A 26,314-nucleotide genomic window follows, 5' to 3' on the forward strand; every position below is an offset into this window, starting at 1 on the left:
AGAGAACATATGCAGGACTGACCTTTGTGGAGACTTCCTAGACTTGACATGATATGGACCAAGAGGTGCCTTCACTATTGTAACATGGATTAGTACAACACAAATGACTGCCTCAAGTGGGAAAGTCAAACTACACATGCAGCCATCTAAAAGGCTCTGAAGAGTCAATACATAATTCTCTTTTCTTTCTGAATGGTAATGTTTTTAGTGTGATGTGATATTATCACTTGTAGCTCAAAAAGAATACCTGAAGAAAGATACTACTCATTAAATCTATGACTACGTAAGCGGCAGGTGTTGAGACTGTCTGTTAAGATTCCAGCCCAGAGACCTGTGTTTCACATCGGGGTGCCTGAGTTCGACACCTGGCCCCAGCTTCTGCCTCTAGTTTCCTGATGATGTGGACCCTGGAAGGAGGTGACTCAAGTAACTGGGTTCCCGCCACTCACATGGAACCCCTGGATAACAGCACAGCCCCGACTGTTATGGGCATTTGGGGAGTGAACAAGCAAATTGTATATCCAGAAAAACAAAGTACTGACAATAAAAATAGACTAAGTACAGGATGACAATTGTGAATTGTACACATATCTGCAATATACACTTGCAGGTCACCCTTCATATAATTCCAGTCATTTTACAGTGAACCTTTACACCTTTCATAAAATTAGAAGTGAGATACCTTCTCTGCACCTGTTGTTGTGACTATCATAATCCTTCCACTTAATTTATATATTTTTTTTAAATTTTGTTTTGGCTGTAATTCAATCTCTAGAAATTTGTTGAAGTTCAATTCTAAAGAATCATAGAAGAGATTTTCTCTTTCCAGAGGACTTAAGAAGTTGAGAAATACCAGAGGGAAGAATGAGGTCTCGGGCTGGCGCCGCGGCTCACTAGGCTAATCCTCCGCTTTGCGGCGCTGGCACACCGGGTTCTAGTCCCGGTCGGGGCGCCAGATTCTGTCCCGGTTGCCCCTCTTCCAGGCCAGCTCTCTGCTGTGGCCAGGGAGTGCAGTGGAGGATGGCCCAAGTCCTTGGGCCCTGCACCCCATGGGAGACCGGGAGAAGTACCTGGCTCTTGCCTTCGGATCAGTGGGGTGCGCCAGCCGTGGCGGCCATTGGAGGGTGAACCAACGGCAAAAGGAAGACCTTTCTCTCTGTCTCTCTCTCTCACTATCCACTCTGCCTGTCAAAAAAAAAAAAAAAAAAAAAAAGAATGAGGTCTCATCTGGGCCACACTGTATATAGTTACATGACCATCCCCATCCCACATGCAGAGGGCCAGGTGGCCAGTTAAAATGCTGGCAGGGATACACACATCCAACATTGGCATGCCTAGGCTCCATGTCCAGTTCTGGCTCCCGACTTCAGCTTCCTGCCCATGCAGAGCTTGGAGGCAGCAATGACTGCTTGAGTAGTTGGCTCCAGCCTTGGCCATGGCCCTGCCCCAGCCTTGGCAGGCATTTGGGGAAAGAACCAGCAGATGGGAAATCAATCTGTCTCAAATAAATTTAAAAATTGCCTGTTTATTAGAAAATGGAGAAACTTTTAAAATTCAGTCTTAGGTGTGTGATGAAATGTGTCCACTGATATATACATTCTTATCTCCTTATATATGAAAGTATTTCACAACTCGAGTTTCTATACTTCTCAATGACTTAACGCTCTTGCTCAAGGGTAGAAACAAAATAAAGAATGTTTCCAATACATTTTTTTAAACAAACTCTCATTTGTCTAACTGTACTGACGCTGGGTGGCAGTGAATATATATATATGGGGAAAAAAAGATGAGGCCCTTTTGTTTGTTTCTGAAATAACATTCTCATCTATCCATAAAAAAAGGGATTCCAAATCACCATAGGCTTGCCAAAGTGTCTAATGAAGCTATGCTTTCATTGGTTTCTCCTTTCTGTGTCTCTTCCTCCTCATTTAAAAATCCCTGAGAGTGGTGGGCATTCAGCCTAGCAGTTAAGATGCCCGCAACCCATATCTGAGTGCCTGGGTTCAAAACCTGCCTCCAGCTTCAGGCAGTTGGGTTCTTGCCACCCACATGGGGGACCTTGATTGAGTTCCTGGTTTCTGGCTTTGGCCTTGTCCCAGGCTCAGCCACTGCAGGCATCTGGGAAGTAAACCAGCAAATATGAGTGCTCTCTCTCCTGAATAAATAATTTTTTAAAAAAAGTATAAATAGAAATCCCTGAGAGAACACTGTACCGTGAACCAAGAGTACAGTTTCGGCCGAAGGTTTCCCTAAGAGCACATAACAGTAATAACCGCTGGGTCCTTCTCATGGATGAATTCTGAGAGGCAGAAACAAATTCAAGGCTGGGCCAGTTTCAAACAGCACCCTTTCAATGACCAATATCCGCAATGCTAATGCAGTTTCTCTTCAGTATGGATGGCTGGAGGCTGAGTAGGATGTTTCCTCTGACCACAGCTTTTTCTCAGTGGTGACATTCAAAAAGTCACTCCTTAACACAAGCTCTGGGATGACTGAAGCTTGCATACTTGCAAAGGGTCTTCCCACCCCTGTTCCGCTGGGAGGGTTTCTCCCAGTGTGAATCCTCTGATGATGAGTGAGGGATGAGCTGCGATTGAAGGCCTTCCCGCACTCACTACACTCATAGGGCTTCTCGCCAGTGTGGATGATGGAGTGTCGGATAAGGTTTGCACTCCGGCAAAAAGCTTTCCCACACTCAATGCACTCATAGGGCTTCTCTCCAGTGTGAATCTTCTGGTGTCTGGTGAGGTGCGACCTGCGGTTGAAGGCTTTCCCACACTCCGTGCACTCAAAGGGCTTCTCACCAGTGTGGACGCTGAAATGCCGGATGAGGTCGCCCCTATCATTGAAAGCTTTCCCACATTCTTTGCACTCATAGGGTTTTTCTCCTGTGTGAGTCCTCTTGTGCAAGACAAAAGTGGAGTAGTGGGTGAAGGCCTTTCCACAGTCACCGCACTCATACGGCTTCTCCCCAGTGTGGATCCGCTGGTGCTGCTTGAGGTGTGACTTGCGGTTGAAGGCCTTGCCACACTCCATGCACTTGTAGGGCTTCTCCCCGGTGTGGATGATGTAGTGCTGAATGAGGTCTGCACTTTCACAAAATGCTTTCCCACATTCGTTGCACTCAAAGGGTTTCACTCTAGTGTGAATCTGTTGGTGCCATGTGAGGCATGACCGGCGGTTGAAGGCCTTCCCACACTCAAGGCACTCATAGGGTTTTTCTCCAGTATGAATAATGTAGTGTCTTACAAAACCTGGCCGATCTCGAAAGGCTTTGCCACACTCTTTGCACACAAAAGGTTTTTCTCCAGTGTGGCTCCTCTTGTGCAAGACAAAAGTAGAGCGGTGGGTGAAGGCCTTTCCACATTCACCGCACTTGTAAGGCTTCTCCCCAGTGTGGATCCGCTGGTGCCGTACAAGGTGTGAACTGCGGTTGAAGGCCTTGCCACACACCATGCACTTGTAGGGCTTCTCCCCGGTGTGGATGATGTGGTGCTGAAGAAGATGTGTGCTCTTACTAAAGGTTTTCCCACATTCTAGGCATCTGTAGGGTTTCACCCCGCTGTGCATCCGCTCATGCCGTGTCAGGAAGCAATTCTTGTTAAACACTTTCCCACATTCCTTGCATATGTAGAGATTCCTTCCTTCATGAATCACGGGATCGGTAACTGGTCCATTAGAGTCACTATCACAGATGGCATCTTCTGCAGAGACTTGCTCTTGTACAATCCTTGAACAAACACCAGCTGTCTCTAAACAACCATGTTCCGGGCTCCTTTTCCCAGGGAGCCACTCCCTCTGGGTGTCCATCCCTGGTCTCAAGTGTTCCTCCTGAATTTCAGATGGCCCATCCTGATCCCTGGAGTGTACCAACAGGGAATCCCTTGAGGCTCCCTCTATCAGATGTTCCCGGAATGAGACTTTCTCATGCAGGAACAAAGGGTTGGGCTCTGTGGCTTTAGGTTTTGTGTTCTCACCTGAAGGGAATACAACATACAGAGGGGTTATTAGTGATAGCATCATAGAATAAATAAAATTACCATTTCAGCAGGGACCAGAGGATGGGCCCAGTGTCATGGTACAGCAGGTGAGGCCACTGTCTATGATGCTAGCATCCCATATGGGTGCTAGTTTGTGACCTGGCGATTCCAATTCTTTTTTTTTTTTTTTTTTTAAGTTCCCAGAGGACAGTTTTTTTTTTTTTTTTTTTTTTTTAAGATTTATTTATTTATTTGAAAGTCAGAGTTACACAGAGAGAAGAGAGGCAGAGAGAGAGGTCTTCCATCCGATGGTTCACTCCCCAGATGGCCGCAACAGCTGGAGCTGTGCTGACCTGAAGCCAGGAGCCAGGAGCTTCTTCCGGGTCTTCCATGTGGGTACAGGGGCCCAAGGACTTGGGCCATCCTCCACTGCTTTCCCAGGCCATAGCAGAGAGCTGGATTGGAAGAGGAGCAGCCAGGACTAGAACCGGTGCCCATATGGGATGCTGGCACTTCAGGCCAGGGCACTAACCCTCTGCGCCACAGCGCCGGCCCCTGGCTGTTCCATTTCTGATCCATCACTCTGCTAATGTGCCAGGGGAAGCAAAGGAAGATGGCCCAAGTCCCTGGGCCCCTGCAGCCACCTGGGAGACCCAAATGAAGCTCCTGGCTCCTGGCTTCAGGCTGGCCCAGCCTTGGCCATTGTGGCCACCTGGGGAGAAAATCAGTAGATTAAAGATCTGTCTCTCTCTCACTCTACTTTTCAAATAAATAAATAAATCCTTAAAAAAAAAAAAAGAAGATGAAAACAGTGACTCTGTACCAACTATGATTTGAAATCCCTGAAACTTATGCTTGCATTATTTTGTAGGAGTCCTTGGACTCTTGAAACATTGTTCTTTTGAAAAATATTAAGTGAAAACACTTTAAATAAAAAAAAAAAAAACTTATACCCAAAAACCAAAGCCAATGATCATCTCTGAAGAAGTCTGCATGGAAAAGGAAGAAGCACACAAAGGTAGGCAGGTGGGTGTGATGGTCTGAGCATCTCTGTGCCCTAAAGTGCTTATGCTGTAAACAGAAACCCCGACACAATGGCGTTTAGCAATGGAGCCCTTGTAAAACAATGAGGTCTTAGAGTGGCATCCCCATGATATGGTTAGCGCTCTTATAAGAGACACAAAGGGCTAGCACTGTGGTGCAGCAGGTTGAGCTGCTGTTAGTGACATCAGCATCCCTCATCAGGGTGCTAGATCAAGTCCCAGCTACTCTGCTTCCACCTAGCTTCCTGCTAATGCACCTGGGAAAGCAGCAGAAGGTGGCCCAAGGACTTGGGCCCCTGTACCCATGCTGGAGAGCCAGATGGAAGTTCCTGGCTCCTGATTTCACCCTAGCTCAGATCTGGCTGTTGTATCCATTTGGGAAATGAACTAACAGATGGAAAATTAATCTCTTTCTCTCCCTCTCCCCCTCTGTCACTCTACCTTTCCAATAAATAAATCTTAAAAAAAATTCTCCCCAGACACCAGATCTTACAGCACCTAGATCTTAGACTTTCGAACCTCCAAGACTGTGAGAAATATTTGCTGTTTAAGCCATTCAAATTTTAGTATTTTCGTTACAGCAACCAAAACTGTCTAAGCGAGTATAGTATGAGTAATGTCCTCATGCTGAGTGATATCATTGAGAAATGCATGAGAATGAATAATTAAACTAATATTAGTTAATCATGGTCACTCATGAGTCAGTGATGAGAGAATATCATAAACTAAGGTTTATGACTAATCAAAATCTGCATAACTGACATCCAATAAAAACAGTATAGAAACCACAGGAATATTCTGGTTTAAAAGCATAAAAATCACAGCCCTAGTCCCAGAAAACTCAATAAGGGCAGAGTAAGAACAGCAGGCAACTCCAGTGAGAACAGGGAAAGAGTTCAAGGCAGCCAAACACCACAGTGAGGCTGGAAAAGTCTGTGCTGCATCTTGAGCTATTGTTGCTGGAGGTTAAGAATGCAGCTCCGGGGGCCGGTGTTGTGGTGCAGCAGATTAAACCGCTGCGATGGACTCCAGCTTCCCAGGTGGGTGACAGTTCCAGTCCTGGCTGCTTCACCCCTGACCCAGCTCCCTGGGGATGCAGTGAAGATGTCCACAGTGCTTGTGTCCCTGTACCAATGTAGGAGACCCAAATAGAGTTCCAGCCCTGGCTGTTGCAGCCATTTGGGAGAGTGAACCAGTGGATAAAAGATCTTTCTGTAACTTTGCCTTTCAAATAAATAAAACTTTTAAAAGAGAGAGAAGTGGGGGGAGGAAAAGGCAGAGGAGGAAAGAGGAAGAGGAAGAATGTAGCTCTGTTGTCCCAACACCTTAGTCCAAATCCTGCCTGTACCAAATCAGCTGAGGTTAGACTAAGGTGAGGCTGTTTCTAGTCTTAATTTCCTTATTTGAGACACTATGCAGAACTCTGAGTTTCTGTCTCATAGGTTGTCATGAGCATTAAATGAGAAAAATGCCAGGACAGTGCGTGGCACAGTGGCAGGCACTGCATCAGGGTTCAGTAAACTGTGAATCATGAACATCCAGTCACTGTTAGGATGAAAGCAGTGACCGTACAAGGACTAGCCGCAGTACTACAGAGCAAAGAAAGCTCCTCACAGGGCCTCACAGAGCAAAGAGCACAGTACCAAGTGCTGACAAGGAATGGGAGTAATGGAAGCTTTCACACACGGATGCTGGGAAAATGAAATGGTGCAGTCACTCTGCCTATATGTTGGGCAGTTTCTATTAAAGCCAAACACAGGCTTACTCCGCAACCCAGCCTGTAAACACACCAGAGTATATTTTTAACAGAAGTCAATGCTTCCACCCACCAGAAAACAGAATTGTAGTACTCCTATATGGGAACACCTGGATTTGATTCCTGATTCCATCTTCCTGCTAATGAAGATCTTGGGAGGCAGCAATGAAAGCTCATGTAAGCTGGATCTCTGCAATTCACATGGGCGACCTGGATTGAGTTCCAAGTTCCTATCTTCGGGACCCTGGCCATTGCAGGCATTATGGGAGTGAACTAGAAGATCAAATAAATTAAAAAATAATATTTTTTAAAGGAATGGGATGAAAAGTCAAACAGTGGGCCAGGATAGTGGTACAGCAGGTTAACCTGAGGCTTGCGATGCTGCCACAATATCAGAGAGCCAGTTTGAGTCCTGCTGCTCTGCTTATAATCCAAGTTCCTGCTAATGTGCCCAGAAAGCCTCAGGAAGATGGTCAAGTTCTGCCACTCAGTGGGAGACCTGCACGAAGTTCCTGGCTATTGTGATTATCTGGGGAGTGAGTCAGCAAATGAAAAATATCTTTTCTTCTCTCTGTTGCTTTGCCTTTCACATAAATAAGTAAATAAATCTTACAGGTTTTCATGAGACACCTACAAAGCAGTGAGAATGAACGGACTTCAGTTGGATTTCCAACCCCCCACCCCCAACCCATTCATAAGCAAGCGGTCACCTTTTGTTCTGTTAGGTCCCTTCTCTCCACTTTGCCAGCTGTTGGTACCTACCAGGACAGAAGCTCTGGGAGAGCTCTTTCATTGCCATCCATACCTCTGGGTTGTGCTCCATCTGGTGAATAAGCTCTGGCTGGGACAAAGGACAGCCTGTGAATAGAAACGGACATAGGGATAATTTTGAACTCCATTCTAGAATCTCAACACTGTGCAGACACATTTCCTAAAGTTACTGTCTATGTATTCCAAGGCACAAAGCCTTAACTGTCTGTGAACTGGCGAGCCCTGGGAATGCCTATTTGTCACTATAGAATAATTCAAACATCTGAAGATTAGCCAGGACATCAACAGATTTTAAACACTCCCCAGGTGACCACAGCCTCCTTGGCAAGTGGAAAAGCCCAGGCCTCCCTCATCTTGCAAATGACATCCTTGATCCTGTGGTCTAATGTGAATGGTGACCTACACTGGCCACTCTGAATAAAGAGGAAGAAGCAAATGTCTTCATTTATCCAAGTCTTTTTTCAGGTCCTAAGCAAAGTATTATATTGCTATTTCTGTCAGCCTTGCATGAAAAATTCTATCTCAGTATTTCCTCACAGCACCCACATGAAGTATATACTGTGATCAACACCATTTTATATATGAAGAAATTAAAGTTCAGCCAGATAAAGTGATTTGTCATTGGGAAATGGTGAATGGCTGAGCCAAGACGTAAACCCGAGTCTGGTCATCTGTGGCATTTGGCCATTTTAACCACAAAGCTACACAACACTGTTGCTGAAAACAGGGATTCCAAGCATACTGCTGACAATCAAGACTTCAGTAAGAATTGGTGACACCAGCAGTCACAGTTATTAACCTGCACACAGGCACATGTCACCAAGTGCTGCTCTCTGGTGTGTACATTCACAACAGCTGTATGAAACAGATACTACCGTACCTCCCATTTCATCCATATGAAAATGAAGGTGCACAGCGTTCACTAACTTGCCCCGGAACACATGACCCAAAAGAAGTATGACTGGGATTGGGCTTTGGCACCAGACCCTAATCTCTCAAGTGTGCCCATGTTAGGGAGGAAACAGCAAACACTAATGTGTGGGCTGCTGAGGTAGCTGAGAAGGAGAGCTAACTCAGGGGATTCAATCCTCAGGGAATACCAGGGGAGGGTGGGGGCAGACTCAGAGACTCTAGGCTTCAGGATTTCATGAATCACTAAAACATGAAAAAACTGGGGAAAAATCCTACAAAATGATTTGATCACATGCAAATACTGACACAAACATTAAGCGTCACCTAATAATATCAATAGTCATGGAACAAAGGTCTCTTACCAACCCAAAATGTAAGGGACAGCATCTCATAAGGAAAGTATTTTTTTAAAAGATTTATTTATTTATTTGAGAGGTAGAGTTACAGACAGAAGGAGAGACAGAGAGAGAGGTCTTCCATCTGCTGGTTCACTGCCCAAATGGCTGCAGTGGCCGGAGCTGAGCTGATCTGAAACCAAGAGCCAGGAGCTTCTTTCGGGTGTTGCATGAGGGTGCAGGGGCCCAAGCACTTGGGCCATCTTCCATTGCTTTCACAAGCCATAAGCAGAGAGCTGGATCAGAAGAGGAGCAACTGGGACATGAACCAGTGTCCATATGGGACGCTGGTGCCGCAGGCTGAGGATTAGCCACTACAACACAGTGCCAGCCCTGGAAAGTGTTTTTTACACAGAATGGATTACGCTTTACAGAGAACTCACTGCTCCAGCTGTTTTCCTTACTTATAAAGGACAGGATACCAGGAGAGGTAAGTAAGTGGAGCCTGAAGAGAGAAACAATATAAACATGCAGGAAGTAGACATGGGAAAGGAAAAGGGCTCTGAGAATCAGGTGGCCACTTCCTTCTGGGGGAAAAAAAAAACAACAACCACAAGCCATCATATAGAAAAAGTTCCTGAGAAGACAGTAGCAGAGGCCGGTGTTGTGGTGTAGCAGGTTGAGCTGCCAACTGTGATGCCAGTATCCCTTATGGGCACTGGTTCCCATCTAGCTCCCTGCTGATGCTCCTGGGAAAGCAGTAGAGGATGGCCCAAGTGCTTGAGCCCCTGCACCCATGTGAGACCTGGAGGAAGCTCCAGGCTCCTGGCTTCAGGCTGGCCCAGCTCCTGCCATTGCGGCCATTAAAGGGAGTGAACCAGCGGATGGACAATCTCTCTCTCTCTCGCTCTCTCTCTCTGTGTCTCCCTCTGTAACTCTGCCTTTCAAACAAATTAAAAAAAAATTGACAAGACAGTGGTAGGAGCACATTCACAAAGAGCAGCCAATAGACCTCGAAGCAGGGCATAACTGTGCTTCCTCTCTCAAGGGGCCCAGCTAGAAATGCTGACTTTGGGTTCTGCAAAACATTTCCATCTCCTGCCTACACATATAGAAACTATGTTTCTTGCTTAACCCTCCTTAACTGAGATCCAAGGTCAGGAAGGAAGGGGTGACTCCAGAAAATAGTGCAAAGGGTGGGGAGCAAGGAGGGCTTGACCAGCCAGACCCACAGCCAGAGTAGGAGGGAAACTTCAGGTGCCTCAAATGCTGGAGAGGACTTACCAAGGGAGACCAGAAGCTCACAGGTTTCAAGCATCACCTCCTGGTACAAAGTCCTCTGAGCCACATCCAACTGTCCCCACTCCTCCTGGGTGAATGTCAGGGCCACATCCTTGAAGGTCACAGACACCTGGAAAGTCAGGGATAGTAATGTTTGCCTTGCAACACTTAGGATAAGAAGCCATCACTCAATCACAGCAAAAGACGCAGAAACCGGAGTGCCAAACCATCAGGCACCTCTAGGGGCTGAGCCCTGTGCTGTGCTCAAGGGCCAGGGGCACACGCACTTGGAGACACCATGAGAGAACAGAGGAAGGAGAGGCTTCCAGTGACAAGCTGGTGAAAACTGAGGCAATGTTAGAACACTACTGAGTGGGCCATGAGGAACAGAGAGTAAATCTGGAATGTCAGAGAATCGGGAAAGAATAACAAAAACAACCAACAGCATCTGAGCTTACTGGCCATCACCGTGTGTTCTGTCTCATGCTGACAGCCTTATATGCCACGGTAATGCAACTGAAAGTGCCCAGCTCTACAGGAAGAAACTCAAGCTTCAAAATCAAAACTCCTTAAATCAATATGGGCCTGCTATGTGACCTTGGGGGACATCATTTCTTTTCTTTTTTTTAAAGATTTATTTATTTGCAAGTCAGAGTTACACAGAGAGAGGAGAGGCAGAGATAGAGGTCTTCCATCCGATGGTTCACTCTCCAGATGGCTGCAATGGCCATAGCTGTGCCAACCTGAAGCCAGGAGCCAGGAGCTTCTTCTGGGTCTCCCACACAGGTGTAGGAGCCGAAGCACTTGGGCCATCCTCCACTGCTTTCCCAGGCCACAGCCAAGAGCTGCATCGGAAGTGGAGCAGCCAGGTCTCGAACTGGCGCCCATATGGGATGCTGGTACCTCAGGCTAGGGCGTTAACCCATTGCGCCACAGCACCGACCTCGTCATTTCTTTTCTTTGAGCCTCAATTTCCAAATCAATATAATATTTCCCATTTCATCAAGAATAGTCATAAGAATTAAAGGGAAAAAATGTTGTAGAAACACTGGAGATGCGGCCGGTGCTGTGGCGTGGCAGGTAAAGCCGCCACCTGCAGTGCCGGCATCCCATATGGACGCCGGTTCAAGACCCGGCTGCTCCACTTTCAATCCAGCTCTCTGCTATGGCCTGGGAAAGCAGTGGAAGATGGTCCAAGTCCTTGGGTCCCTGCACCCATGTGGGAGACCCAGAGTAAGCTCTGGTTCCTGGCTCCAGATCGGTGCAGCTCCAGCCGTTGCAGCCAATTGGGGAGTGAACCAGAGGATGGAAGACCTTTCTCTCTCTCTCTCTCTGTGCCTCTCCTCCTCTCTCTGTGTAACTCTGACTTTCAAATAAACAAATAAATCTTGTAAGAAGAAAGAAAGAAAGTCAGACAGACAGACAGACTGGAGTGAATGGCTATAGCCCTGGAAATCAACACTGTTATGGTTTGAATAGGATATAGTTCCTCAAAACTCATGCAGAAGTTTAACCCCAAGTCCTGCGGTTAATGGTCAATGGACCAACGAGTGGATCAGGGTGGATTCTTGATCCAGTTATCAAAGATGGATTCAGCGTGAGGCCTTTAGGTCACTGGATCTGGCCCTTGTAAGCTATTTTTAGCAACAGAATTGGTTTCTTAGGCCAAGTTTGGCCTAACTTTCCTTTCTGTCTCCTGACCACCATGTGATTTCTCCCATACACATGTTCTACTGTTGCCAGCTCCATCAGATGCCAGACTCATGGGGTCACCTGATCCTGAACTGCGACCTCCAAACTATGAGCCAAAATAAACCTTTTCCTTCCCAAGAAGCATCTCTCAGATATTTTAGTTACAGTAATCAAAAGCTGACTACTATACCCAAATGAAGTGAAATCAGCATATGAGAGAGAGATCTGCATCCGCATGTTTAAGGCAATTCAATTCACAAGAGCAAAGATATGGAGTCAACCTAGATGTCCATCAGCTGATGACTGGATAAAGAAAATCAGGTATATATACATAATGGATTATTACTCAGCCATTGAAAAGAATGAAACCATGACATTTCCAACAAAATGGATTGAACTAGTCAGCCCAGAAGGACAAATATTGCAGCTTTCTCTTATTTGTGGAAGTTAATAAATAGAGTATAAAAACTGGGTAGATATCATTTGGCATTTAGTTATAAATATTGCTTCATTAAATCATATCATGTATATGACAGTCACATCATGATCACTGTCATGAATCCCTCACTTCATGATATTACTGTTTTCAAGAAAAATGTAATACATATAAAGTCTATATATGCAGTGAATGTGGCAAAATATTAAAAATTATATTTAAAATTTTATATAAAATAAACTACAAAATAAAAATACCAATAAAAAAGTCACCTAAGGTGTTCACACATGTCTGTGAATTGGTAGGACCTGAAGCAAGTGCCCAGGAGGATCCATAATGAGCCACCACTTCCTCTTCCCACCCAGTCATGCTGGGACAGATCCCAAAGGCCAGACTATTTCAGGCAGAGGGAACAGGAGTCACGGGATACAGCAAGCTGTGAAAAGCATAACATGGACCCTTGACAAGACATACGTATAACCTGGCTGAGTAGGATGAGACATGTAAGACCATACAAGCTCACCTTCCCAGCCAGGACAAGTGTCAGTAGATAGGAACTTCAATCAACCAAAATACCCTTTTTTGGGCACACAGTTCCACCTGCATGAAATACCATGACCCCACATGCCCAAGACATCTTGCTGGAAGTAGGTCTGCTCATCTGGCAAACTTCACTTTAGATGACACCCACAGGTCTACCTAGCCTGTGATGGTAGACGTACTGATTGCTAGTCTCCGATACTTTAAGAATGGTAGTGACCGGGGGCATGTAGCTGAACCTCTGTTAGCATGATGATAATAGGACCAAATTCTAAGGACTTCAGGATTAAATGAGGTGATATATCATAGCTGCCTACCAGCCCACATAAAGGACACCTCAGCTATTATGACACTGTTGTAATTATTTGTTCCTGTAATATCCTGGACAAAATCAACTCAGCATGGTCCTTTAATGTTCTGGCCTTCCTACATAAAAATGCCAGACCCTGTGATGTAGGAAAGCTTAGATAATTTTAAGTTCATGTGCTGGAAACTGTACCTCCTTCACACTGGGTTGCCACATTCACTTACCTGTCAATCAGAAGACCTCTCCCCAAGAAGTACTTTCTGTTACTGGAGATGTAGGGGTGGCACCATGTAAACACTTCTATTTTTTTAAAGCTCATAAAAAGCTAGGAAGAACAGAAGTTCTCTAGCTCTTCCTCGTGGACTCATGAAGAGAGCAGGGTGTGATAATTCCCTTTCTTTGGCTCACTCTTCCTCATAAAGCCCTAATGAGCCTGTGTATTTTTCCCACTTTGTAAATAAAGTTTATCACATTGCATGCTGTTTGGGTCTGTACTTAGAATTCTTCTCTAAGTAAAAGACAAGAGTCTGGAAAATCAATTTAGGCCCAACCCAGCCCTTAACACCTGGGCCTGTGTGAAGGGCCACTGCAGTCTAAACCAGTAGGAAAGGCATCTCCAAACAGGTGACATGTAGGCGGAAACAAGGGCAGCGTCCCAGGCAAAGGAAAAAGTGCACGGACAAAGGCTGGGAAATGGAAGAGAACTTTGCATGGTCAGGTTTGTAGGTTTGATACCGATTTGCTTACTAATATTTCTGAAAGTAATAAGCTGTGTGGGTTCTTGCCATGAATTCAGAGAATTCTGAATCCTGCCTCAAATAAACCAGGCAGCATGGTAAGTTTTTAAGCTTTTTATTCAGTGAGAGAAATGCATTGGAGAGTGAGGACCTTAAGGGAGGAAGGAAAGTCTGGAAATTAAGTTGGGGCTACAATGATCAGAGAGCAGGTCGGAAGCCACGTGCAGCTGGTTAAGAGCAGCTACTACTAGCAGCTTATCACAGGCAGCGAAGCGAAGGCTGAGGGCGCAGGCGGCCCGAAGGTGCAGGGCAACAAGGGCAACAAAGGTCCTTAATGGCGAAAAAGGGCAAAAAGGGAAAAAGAAAGGGCCAGGCCCACCGTGTTTCAGGGCTTTTATCCACTTCCAAAAGGGCATGGTTATGTAGCAGGATTGGCAGGTAGGCATCCAGGTGTGGTCAGGTAGGGGCATCAGATCACAAAGGAGAGTGGTGAAAGTGCGGTCTTCCAGCTCAAAAATTTAAGGTACTTAGGGGCTGGTGCTGTAGCAAGGCAGGTAAAGCCACCGCCTGCAGTGTGGCCATCCCATATGGGCACCAGTTTGAGCCCCAGCTGTTCCACTTCCAATCCAGCCCTCTGCTATGGCCTGGGAAAGCCCAAGTCCTCAGGCCCCTACTCCCATGTGGGAGACCAGAAGTGAAGAAGCTCCTGGCTCCTGGCTTCAGATCGGCCCAGTTCTGCCAGTGGTGGCCATCTGTAACTCTGTCTTTCAAATAAATTTTTTTTTTTTTATTGACAGAGTGACAGACAGTGAGAGACAGACAGAGAGAAAGGTCTTCCTCCCGTTGGTTCACTCCCATTACTAATGGCCGCTATGGCCGGCGCTGCGCTGATCCGCAGCCAGGAGCCAGGTGCTTCTTCCTAGTCTTCCATGTGGGTGCAGGGACCCAAGCACTTGGGCCATCCTCCACTGCCCTCCTGGGCCACAGCAGAGAGCTGGACTGGAAGAGGAGTAACCGGGACTAGAACCTGGTGCCCATATGGGATGCCAGCGCCACAGGTGGAAGATTAACCAAGTGAGCCATGGCGCCGGCCCTCTTTCAAATAAATTTTAAAAATCTAAAAAAAAAAAAAAAAAAAAAGGATGCCTAAGGGCCAGTGCTCCTGCACCCCACAAGCCACCAAATGGACAGTGTTGAGATCTGCTACCAACGGGGGCACAGCTTCATGAGAGGACTCTGCCCAGGAAGATCCCCAAAACAAATTTGCATTTCTATGCCTCTAATGTGGCAGTGACTGCAGAAGTAGCCTCAAAGAGGTAGAAGCCTTCAAGTCTCCATCCCATTGTCCTGCCCATTAACACATGACTACCTTTTACCTGAACCAATGTCTTCAGGAAGCAGTTTCTCCACGGAGTTTCCTGTCCCAAACCGAACTGCAGCCTTTTCTTCCTTCTCTAGTCAACCCCCACCACCACCACCCCCACCACCACCACCACCACCACTCTGCTCCCTTCTGCTCCTGATCCTCACTGCAAAACGTTCTATGAGTGGCCATTAACATCTCTACTACTGACTGAACACTCTGGCAATCTCTGCCAAACAAGCCAGGCCACCACGAAGTTCAGCATCCCACAAACTCTCCCCACAGAGAAACTATACAGCCAGGCCCCACGCCACACTGCAGCAAGGCTGGTCCTTAATCCGATTCCCAATAAGAATCTCATTTCCACCGAAACCTCATCAGCCTGGCCTTTCTGCCTTCACATTTCTACCGACTGAGCCCCATCAGAGTTGCCCAACACACTCGGCTTACAACACTCTAGGCTTTCCCTAGCCTTCTCCAAATTCTTCCAACCCTTGCCAGCAAATCAATTCCAAAGGCTCCTCCCAATCTAAAGGTGTAGTTAATAGTGGCAACCCCATTTTCCCATACCAATTTTCTGTATTAGCCCATTTCCCATTATTTTCACTAAAACACCTGAGAGGAGTTTCGTTTGTTTCAGCTCACAGTTTGAGGTTACAGGGCGGGTTGGCCCCACAGTCTGGAGTCTGGCTAATGATGGGTGTGGAGAAAGGATCACGTCCTGAGGTAAGCAGAGAGAGTGCAGCTAGGAAGACCTTGAACCCTCTGAGGGCACACCCCCAATGACCCATGGGCCCCACCTCTGAGATGCCAACTTTAGTTCCAGTCTCCACCCTTAATCAATCAATCAATCATTAGATCAAGGCATTGGTTTAGGGGCCGGCATTGTGGTGCAGCAGGTAGCAGGTAAAGCTGCCTCCTGAGACACAGGCATCCCATGTGGCTTCCGGTTCAAGTCCCAGCTGCTCCACTTCTGATCCAGCTCCCTGCTGATGTGCGTGGGAAAGCAGTGGAAGATGGCCCTAGTGCTTGGGCCCCTGCACCCACGGGGGAGACCCAGAGGAAGCTCCCGGCTCTTGGCTTGGCCTGGCCTAGCCCTAGCTGTTTTGGCTATTTGGGGAGTGAGCCGGGAGATGGAAGCTCTCTCTCTAACACTGCCATTCAAATCCACAAAATAAACCCTTTTTAAAAAAGATGTTAAACAGTTGCATGAGTTTTGAGGACACATCCTACTCAACCCGCAACAGCTGGATGCTGACGAACATGGGGAAAGCTGAAGGAGACAAGGTCAGCGGTAGAGCCTCAAGGCCACAGTCAGCGTTTGCATTTATGACGCGCGATGGGAGCCCCAAGGAGGCATCATCAGTCCTTCACCTTCCGACTGAGCTCTGTCAGAGTCCGGACAGCGTCAGGGGACAGCGATAAAGTGACAACAGCTGTTCATAAACAAGTGACAACGACAGGGAGACATCGAGTGGCTTCGAGGCTTACAGCCTACCCGGATCTCTCCGAGCTGGCAGAGAGGCTGCAAAGCCAAAACCCCATCCACTCACCTGCTCCGGGTCCATCAACGCCGCCGCCATCTCGGGACGCTGAGGACCCAGTGGGGCGCAGACGACCCCCAGCCCTTCTCTGCCCTCGGTGCAGTGACCTCGGTTGGCTGTCGCACTCAGAAACCCAGTCTCCGTGCCAAACGCGCACAAAGCGCACGGCACCGCGTCGGAGGTGGACACAGAAGGCGGGTGTGGAGGCTGAGGTCCCAGCTACAGACACGCTGCTAGTACGAGGGGAAGTGTCAGGCTACACAGACGTGCGCATGGTGGACGCACTCCTCACTCGAGGCTGGAAATACGCTCGGCCCTGCTCTCCGCTGCCCACAACCTGTCAGGAACAACCCGGCACTGGAAGATGACGTTTCCGCCGGGGAGCCGGAAGTCCCGCCTCCGCTCGCGTGAGCCGCCGGGAGCGCTCCTGTCCCGGGAGGTCCCCGACCGGCGCACGCCGCGGCCGTACGCGGCAATGCCTCCTGGGTAATGCAGTCTTTTCTCGCAGAGCCGGCCAGCTGCGAGGAAACTTTCGGAGAGCAATCTTCCGCCAGGTCTCCTTTTTAGAGTGAGCAGAAACCTGAGCTCACGGGGAAATAAAACCTCGGGAGACCGGGACGCTCCCCCCCGAATCGGGGCGAGTGCAAAAGGCGAGCCTGGGTTTCCACTGGGTCCGTGACTTCCCTGCCCACGTTGCCTCTTTTTCAGGATCTTTTCCGAAAGGATGCAGAAAACGATGCCAAGGAGTCTCAGGAAGGAGGTGGTGACGGAGAACACGCAAGGTGAACCGCAGTCAGTGGCTGCGGTGACGCCTTAGGGAGAAGGGAGGACAAGGGCGGTAGCACTGCCCAAGTGTCATTCCGGGGGTCAACGTGAGACACAGCGAGAACGGAGTAGTTCAAATGTCGGTGACTTGGCTCGGAAGTGGGGACATGGAAGGAACTGGGAAAAGAGTGGAGACCGCATGGCTACAATTGCTTTAAGGCAGAGGATAATTAGGCAAACAAATGTACGCAGCGTGGGAGACTGCATACAGAAACAGGTTCTTCCTCCAACCTCGGACACTCACTCAGAAGATGCATTGTCTATCTGCGGCCTGCAATTGCTTGTGCCTGACACTTTTCAAAAGTGTCCATGACAAAGACTCAGAGGACTAACTACCCTCCTAAAAATCCCACCAACACAGCAGTCCCTAAAGTGCCTGGTTACTACTCATCTACTTGGACCAACTGCTGTGCCATCCACGGCTCTCCACCTTGTCTTGCGTGGTGCACTGACACCCTGGCTTTGGAAGTAACATATCAAGGGTTGACTTGCTTTGCTAAACTCTTAAAATGTAGCCCATTAATGTCTTGAATTATTGGATTGCCAAACATTATTTATGTTCATTGAGATAAGAACGTCATGGGACAATTGCCATTGAAGAGATAATTTGTTAGTTTCCAAAAGAAAACCAGGCTAGGAGGGGCCACAGACGGAAGCACCAGTGTTGAGCAAAGGGAAGGGCCTTTACTGGGGCTGGCGCCACAGCGTAGCAGGTAAGGCCAAAGCCTGCAGTGCTGACATCCCATATGAGCGCCAGTTCGAATCCCGGCTGCTCCACTTCTGATCTCGCTCTCTGCTATAGCCTGGAAAAGCACACGATGGCCCAAGTTCTTGGGCCCCTGCACCCACATGGGAGACCTGGAAGCTACTGGTTCCTGGCTTTGGATCGGCCTATCTCATGTGACTTCACTGAGACAAAACTCTTAGAGATGCCCTGTTTCTTCTGGACTTCACCTAGTGAGCCTTTTGAGTTTGCTTTGTATCTTTGGGCTGTAAGAGATCGCTGCCATTGGGTATGAAAAAAATCTAAGTACTGTGAGTCGTCCTAGAAAACCATTGAACCTGGAGGAGGCCGTCAGGAAACTAAGAGGCATCCATTATGACCTCTAGAATCTTACACATGTGTCCATGAAAGTCCATATGCATTCTCTTAAGGTCAACATCGTCATGTATGCTGCCATCCATATATACATTTGTGGTGAGCAATGGGAGAAAACCCTGGTATATGTACACTCACCTAATCACACATACACTGAGGGTCTACTATATAACAGGTTGCAGTGTGTCCAACATGGGCAACAAGGTCAAAGTTAGGTACACACACTGAGACGCCCTTCCACGCATCAAACTCAACATCGAACACCAAATCCATGCATCGGTCATTTTCTTCTCACTACCACCCTCACCTGATTTAATTTCCTCAAACCTAGGCATTCTCTGCATTTTCTACTCAGTTATACTAATTATGCAGCCATTAAAAACTGAGTTTGATTTACCTTACTTGAAGAGTGACCGAGAGGTACTGTCAAATGAGAATAGGTTGTACATAAATAAGCACTGTTTGATCAATTTTACTGACAATTAGTAATCAGGAAAACCAACGCCACTCATTGAGATGCAATGGATTCTGGAGCCCCACATGGCCTCTAAATCCAAACTTCATAATCATACACTTCTGAAAAGATTCGTTTAATCTTTCTGTTCTTGTTTTCTGAGCTATAAAGTAGGATAAATATAACCTGCCAAATAGAGTTTTCATATAGGTTAAAAGAGTTAGGCCGGCGCCGCGGCTCACTAGGCTAATCCTCCACCTAGCGGCGCCGGCATACCGGGTTCTAGTCCCGGTCGGGGCACCAGATTCTGTCCCGGTTGCCCCTCTTCCAGGCCAGCTCTCTGCTATGGCCAGGGAGTGCAGTGGAGGATGGCCCAAGTCCTTGGGCCCTGCACCTGCATGGGAGACCAGGAGAAGCACTTGGCTCCTGCCTTCGGATCAGTGCGGTGCACCAGTCACAGCGTGCAGGCCGCGGCAGCCATTGGAGGGTGAACCAATGGCAAAGGAAGACCTTTCTGTCTCTCTCACTGTCCACTCTGCCTGTAAAAAAAAAAAAAAAAAGTTGATGTGTGTAAAACATTCAAAACAGTGGTCTAATGTATATAATACCATGCTTGCTTTTATGGTGGTTACGATTGCATACCCATTGCCGGATGACAGCCACATGGATACAGGCTCAGTGTATATGAATACAGAGAAAGAGTACAAGAATGATCAGTGAGTACACAGAGGTAGCTAGCGGCTTACGGGTCCAAAAAGGGAGTTGGAGGGGAGGGGGAAGATCATCAAAGGAGACTTGAGATTTAAGTCAGGTTACAGTAGCAGAAGCCATTCTGTACTATCTGTGGAATGAAAGAAATGTGAGGTGGAGCAGACAGGTAGAGAACAGGTTCAAAGGGCATATTTATGAGACGAACAAAAAGAAATGGGCAGAACTTGATAGGCAAGCACTGTAGAAGTGGGCTGCAAATGAGATTGGAGATTTGAACATGGTATAGGTTATGGGGTTAATAAGCAAAAGTTAGACTTAATAGTTGAGAGTGTGAAACAAAGAACTCCTAGATAATCTATGTTAGGGAAGGGTATGTGTCCATCACCAAAGCCTGGAAGAGGAGTGACTACTTCTCTTTTGAGGATATGAGGTATAGAGAACTGGGAAATTTCTCATGCAAAACTTTCTCTTCCCTACAGAACATAACCCTACAGCATCTACAGATCACTCAGCTCTCCGTTCCTAGAAATATTTTGTGATACTCAAAATAGAACACTGAAGGACTTTCATTCCTCCAGGTAATTTAGAATTTCTAACTAAATGTCAAACTATCATAGAACCATGACTTCTGTCGATTTTCTCAGAGTCCTTTGGCATTATAAACTAAGCAAAGTGAGGAATAAAAAAAAAAAAAAAAAATGGGGAGGGGGTGCATAGTGCTATGGTATAGTAGGCTAAGCCTCCGGCTCTGGTGCTGGCATCCCATATAGGCACTGGTTCTAGTCCCAGGTGCTCCTCTTCTGATCCAACTCTCTGCTGTGGCCTGGGAAAGCAGTGGAAGATGGCTGAAGTGCTTGGGCCCCTGCACCCACGTGGGAGACCTGGAAGAAGCTCCTGGCTCCTGGCTTCAGAATGGCTCAGCTCCAGTTTTGGTCATTTGGGCAGTGAACCAGCAGATGCAAGACTTTTCTGTCTCTCCCTCTTAAATAAAAATTTAAAAAAATCTAAAAAAGAAAAAATGGGAATAAAGCAATTGAGAAAATTAAAAAAATCAAAATGAGAACACATTGGATAAGCTCAACAGATTAGAAATGGCAGTGGGGCTGATGCTGTGGCACAGCGGGTTAAAGCCCTGGCCTGAAGCACCGGCATCCCATATGGGCGCCGGTTTTAGTCCCGGCTGCTCCTCTTCCGATCCAGCTCTCTGCTATGGCCTGGGAAAGCAGTGGAAAATGGCCCAAGTCCTTGGGAACCTGCACCCACGTGAGAGACCTGAAAGAGGCTCCTGGCTCCTGGCTTCGGATCGGCGCAGCTCCAGCCATTGCGGCCATCTGGGGAGTGAAGCAGTGGATGGAAGACCTCTCTGTCTCTACCTCTCTCTGTAACTCTGTCTTTCCAAATAAATGAATATATCTTTAAATAAATCAATCTTTTAAAAAAGGTACATGAAAAAAATAAAAGCTCGATAGAAATAATTAGTATGAACAATAGAAACTAGACTAGAATAAAACAAAATTAATTACTGAGATGACAACTTGAGGAACCTAACAGCAACAAAAGACCTACCATTCATGTGGCAGAAGTTACCAAGAAAAGAGAAAGAATAGGGGGACCGGTGCTGTAGCAGAGTAGGTTAATTCTCCGCCTGTGGCACCAGCATCCCATATGGGTCAGTTCTAGTCCCAGCTGCTCCTCTTCTGATCCAGCTCTCTGCTATGGCCTGAGAAAGCAGTGGAAGATGGCCCAAGCACTTGGGTCCCTGTACCCCCATGGGAGACCCGGAAGAGGATTCTGGCTTCTGGCTTCAAATTGGCTCAGCTCCGGCCGTTGTAGCATTTGGGGAGTGAACTAGTAGATGGAAGACCTTTCTCTCTCTCCCACTCCCTGTCTTTAACTCTACCTCTCAAATAAATAAAACCTTAAAAAAAAAAAAAAGGAATGAAAAAAATTTGAATGGCTGAAAATTCCCCAAATTTGGGAAATAGCAAAAACCTACAGTTAAAAAAAGCTGAACACTACAACTGATGTTGTGGCACAGTGGATACTGCCACTTGCAATGCTGCAAACACTGGAGTGCTGATCCAAGTCCCTGCTACTTTGCTTCTGACCCAGCTTCCTGCTAATGCAATGCAAAGACAGATGACGGCCTAAATGCCTGGGCTTCTGCCACCTATGTGGGAGCCTCAGACGGCATTCCTAGCCTCCGACTTCTGCCTTCATGGAAGTTCTCTCTCCCTCCTGTCACTCTACCTTTCAATTAAAATAAATCAATAAATCTTTTTTAGTATTTTTTTAAAAGAAAAAACTGACCACTAAACAGTGTAAAAAATTCCTTGTTGGACACATCACAAACTTTTGATTGTAGCTTAACATAAACAAGGGCCAGTGTCATGGCACAGTGGAAAAGCAGCTGTCTGTGACACCAACATCTCATATGGGCACCCGGTTTGTGTCCTGGCTGCTTGATACCCAATCCAGCTCCTGGCTAGTGGCCTGGCAACAGCGAGCGATGGCCCAAGTGTTTGGACCTCTACCATCCATGTGAAAGACCCAAATTGAAGCTTCTAGCTCCTGGCTTCAGACTGGCTGTGTTAGCCATTGTGACCATCTAGGGAGTGAATCAGCAGATGGAAGCTCTCTCTCTGTCTCTCCTTCTAACTCTTTTATGTACCCACATGGGAAACTGGGAAGACACTCCTGGCTCCTTGCTTCTGATCAGTACAGCTCCAGCTACTGTGGCCAATTGGGGAGCGAACCAGCAGATGGAAGACCTCTCTCTCTCCTTCTCCGTGTAATTCTTTCAAATAAATAAATCTTTAAAAAAAATTACAAGACAAAGGAGAGGGGAGAGGAGACCTGGTGGATGGACACATTCAGAGGCCAGCGCTATGGTGCAGTTGGCTGATACACCAGAGCGACATCCCTTATGAACACTACTAAACCAGTGGAATCCAGCTGCTCCAATTCCAATACAGCTCCCTCCTAAAGCACCTGTAAAAGCAGCAGATGACTCAAGTACTTGGGTCCCTGCCAGCCACATGAGACCTGGATGGAGTTCCTAGTTCCTAGCTTTAACCTGGTACAACCCTTGCCATTTTGAGCATTTGGGCAGTGAATCAGTGGATGAAAGGTATCTCTTTTTCTTTCCTCTCTTTCTGCAACACTACCTTTCTAATAAATGTTTTTAGAAATAGAAAAACAAATGACACATTACAACCTGCAAGAGCAATGATTCAAATAGTGGCAGATTTCTCATCTGCAACCACAGAAGACAAAAGGAAGAGACTGGTGCTTAGAACTGTCAACCCCAAATCCTATATCCCACAAAAATATTCTTCAGGGATGAAGGGAACATAGATATTTTCAGATGAAGGAAAACAAAGAGAATCTGTCACCAGCAGACCAACCCAGAAGGAAGACTACAGGAAGTTCACCAAACAGGAAGGAATTATCAAGGAAGAACAGAACAATGGGATGGGTAAAGGAAGATGCGTCTCACGATTTGTCACCTTTATCTGATATCTGAAGTAAAAACTACATCTGAGGCCGGCACTGTGGCTCACTAGGCTAATCCTCTGCCTGCGGCGCCGGCACCCCGGGTTCTAGTCCTGCTCTGGGCGCTGGATTCTGTCTCAGTTGCTCCTCTTCCAGTCCAGCTCTCTGCTGTGGCCCAGGAAGGCAGTGGAGGATGGCCCAAGTGCTTGGGCCCTGCACCCACTTGGGAGACAAGGAGAAGCACCTGGCTCCTGAACGGCGCAATACGGTTGCAGCGGCCATTTGTGCAGTAAACCAACGGAAGGAAGACCTTTCTCTCTGCCTCTCTCACACTGTCTAACTCTGCCTGTCTAAAACAAAAACAAAAACCAACAACAGAACTACATCTGATGGGCTGGTGCTGTGGCATGGCAGGTTGAGGTTGAGGTTGAGCTGCTGTCTGCAGCACTAGCATCCCATATGAGCACCAGTTCAAGTCCCAGCTGCTCCACTTCTGATCCAGTTCCCTACTAATGTGCTTGAGAAAGTAGTGGAAGATGACCCAAGTGCTTGGGCCCTTGCACCCACGTGGGGACCTGGATGAAGCTCCTGGCTGCGGCCTGGCTCAGCTCTGGCTGTTCAGCCATTCGGGAGGGGGAGGGGGTGGTGAGCCAGCAGATGGAAGATCTCTTGCCTTCTCTCTTTGTAACTCTGCCTTCCAAATAAATAAATCTCTAAAACAAAAACAAAACTACATCTGCCAACATGGTGCTCAGTGTATAAAAAGAATATTTCTGACACTTACATTGAATGGGAAGGTAAAGGAAATTGATGGATGTAAGGTTCCTATAACATCAAAGTGCTAAATTACAGATATCATTTACTGTGATTACATGTATATTATAATAATTAGAGCTAGCACTAAAAAATAAACAGATATACTAAAAATATCAAATAGAATTCTAAAAGTTGTTGATGCAACACACAAGACAAAGACATAAAGACAGGAATAATAAACAGAATAAAAAACGACCCAATCATAAAGTGGTAGATGTGTTAACATATCAATAATTAATTATTTTAATCTTAAAAGGTCTAAATATACCAATTAAGACAGACATGCAAAATGGACAGGATGATCCAAGAACATGCTGATCATAAAAAAAGTTACTTCAAATGCAATCATAAAGGTAACGCTTAAACTGAAACAATGAAAAAAGTTAAAGCCTGAAAACATTAATCAGAAAGTGCAGGAGTATAAAGTATACTTCAGGACCAAGATAAAGTATACTTCAGGACCAAGTAACGTTAACAGGAGTGGGGGAGGGAGGTGGCACTACATAATGATACAAGGATCAATACACCAAGAGGACAGAGCAAGTCTACATGTGTATGTATCAAAATTACAGCTTTGAATTAAGTAAAGCAAAGATAGATATAACTTAAAGGAAGGGTAACTCTCTAATAATAGTTAAGGACTTCAACATTCCATTCTGAGCAAGTGATAGAAATACAAGACAGTAAGCCAGCAAAGATATATAATATCTGAGTACACCATCAATCAATGGGATCAAGGAGGCATTTACAGAAATTTCACCCAGGGGCCAGCGCTGTGGCATAGCAGCTAAAGCTGGTTCAAGGCCCAACTGCTCCACTTCAATCCAGCTCTCTGCTGTGGCCTGAGAAAGCAATGGAAGATGGCCCAAGTCCTTGGGCCCTGCACCTGTGTGGGAAGACCTGGAAGAAGCTCTTGGTTCCTGGCTTTGGATTGGTGCAGCTTTGGCTGCCAACTGGGGAGTGAACCAGTGGATGGAAGACCTCTCTCTCTCTGCCTCTCCTCCTCTCTCTGTGTAACTCTGACTTTCAAATAAATAAATAAATCTTAAAAAAAAGAAAAAGAAGAAATGTCACCCAATGAAAACAGAATACATATTCTTTTTTTTTGACAGGCAGAGTGGACAGTGAGAGAGAGAGAGAGAAAGGTCTTCCTTTTCCGTTGGTTCACCCTCCAATGGCCGCCGCGGCCGGCGCATTGCGCTGATCCGATGGCAGGAGCCAGGTACTTATCCTGGTCTCCCATGGGGTGCGGGGCCCAAGCACTTGGGCCAGCCTCCACTGCACTCCCTGGCCACAGCAGAGAGCTGGCCTGGAAGAGGGGCAACCGGGACAGAATCCGTCGCCCCAACCGGGACTAGAACCCAGTGTGCTGGCGCCGCAAGGCGGAGGATTAGCCTAGTGAACCACGGCGCCGGCCAGAACACACATTCTTTCAAGCAGCCATATATAACAAGACAGACCAGCAAATGCTGGGACATTTTAAAAAGTCAACAAATTTAAAGTGAGAGAGCAAATGCAAAACACACTAGTAATCAATAAGAAACAGCAGGAAATCTTGCAAATACCAGGAAATGAAATGTACTTCCAAATAATTCATAAGTTAGAGAAGTAGTCTCAAAAGAAATCCAATAATTTTAGAAACAAAGAAATTATAATCAAAACATTAAACCTTGTGGGATGAAGGCAACAGTGCTGTAATGGAAATCCATAGGACTTAATCCATGTGCCATGTGTAAGGAAAGAAAAAAGTGGGGGGAGGGTCAGCTTTGTGGCACAGTGGGTTAAGCTGCCTGTGACACCAGCATCCCACATCAGAATGCCAGTTAAAGTCCTGGCTACTTTGCTTCCAATCCAGCTCCTGCCAGTGTGCCTGGAGAAGGCAGTGGAAGACGGCCCTGCCACCCATGTGGGACACCTGATGGAATTCTTGGTACCTGGCTTTGGTCTGGCCCAGACCCTTCTGTTGCAGCCATTCAGGGAGTGAACCAGATGAAAGCATGTGCATGCTCTCTCTGCTGACCTGCCTTTCAAATAAATAGATCTTTCATTTACAAAAAGGAAAAACACCCTCAAATTAATAATCTATAGATCCACTTCAAGAAATTATTAATAGCCGAGTACATGAAACATAAGGGTATAAAGAGCAGAAATCAGTGTATTAAGAAAACAGGAAAATTCAGTGATGTAATGTATTGTTTTTTTTTTTTTTTTAAGACG

At 46.6% G+C, this 26,314-nt stretch overlaps 1 protein-coding gene across 2 annotated transcripts; it reads right to left on the reverse strand.

The window, feature by feature from the left end:
• Positions 1 to 1,505: 1,505 nt before the first annotated feature.
• Positions 1,506 to 26,299, reverse strand: LOC100344112 (uncharacterized). 2 transcript variants are annotated; one of them, XM_002721908.6, is made up of 4 exons: positions 16,707 to 26,299; positions 10,082 to 10,208; positions 7,542 to 7,637; positions 1,506 to 3,977 (listed from the first exon to the last, which is right to left on the reverse strand). In XM_002721908.6, the coding sequence occupies exons 1-4, from the start codon at positions 16,734 to 16,736 to the stop codon at positions 2,389 to 2,391; spliced, it is 1,842 nt and encodes a 613-aa protein (XP_002721954.1). In that variant the 5' UTR covers positions 16,737 to 26,299; the 3' UTR covers positions 1,506 to 2,388. The 2 variants fall into 2 exon arrangements, with proteins under 2 accessions (XP_002721954.1, XP_089176082.1); XM_089319956.1 differs by having other exon boundaries at positions 7,490 to 7,637.
• Positions 26,300 to 26,314: the final 15 nt, after the last annotated feature.

This window comes from Oryctolagus cuniculus, chromosome 18, assembly GCF_051225735.1.
Source record: "Oryctolagus cuniculus isolate XC-2025 breed Fujian yellow rabbit chromosome 18, ASM5122573v1, whole genome shotgun sequence".
Taxonomy (NCBI): domain Eukaryota; kingdom Metazoa; phylum Chordata; class Mammalia; order Lagomorpha; family Leporidae; genus Oryctolagus; species Oryctolagus cuniculus.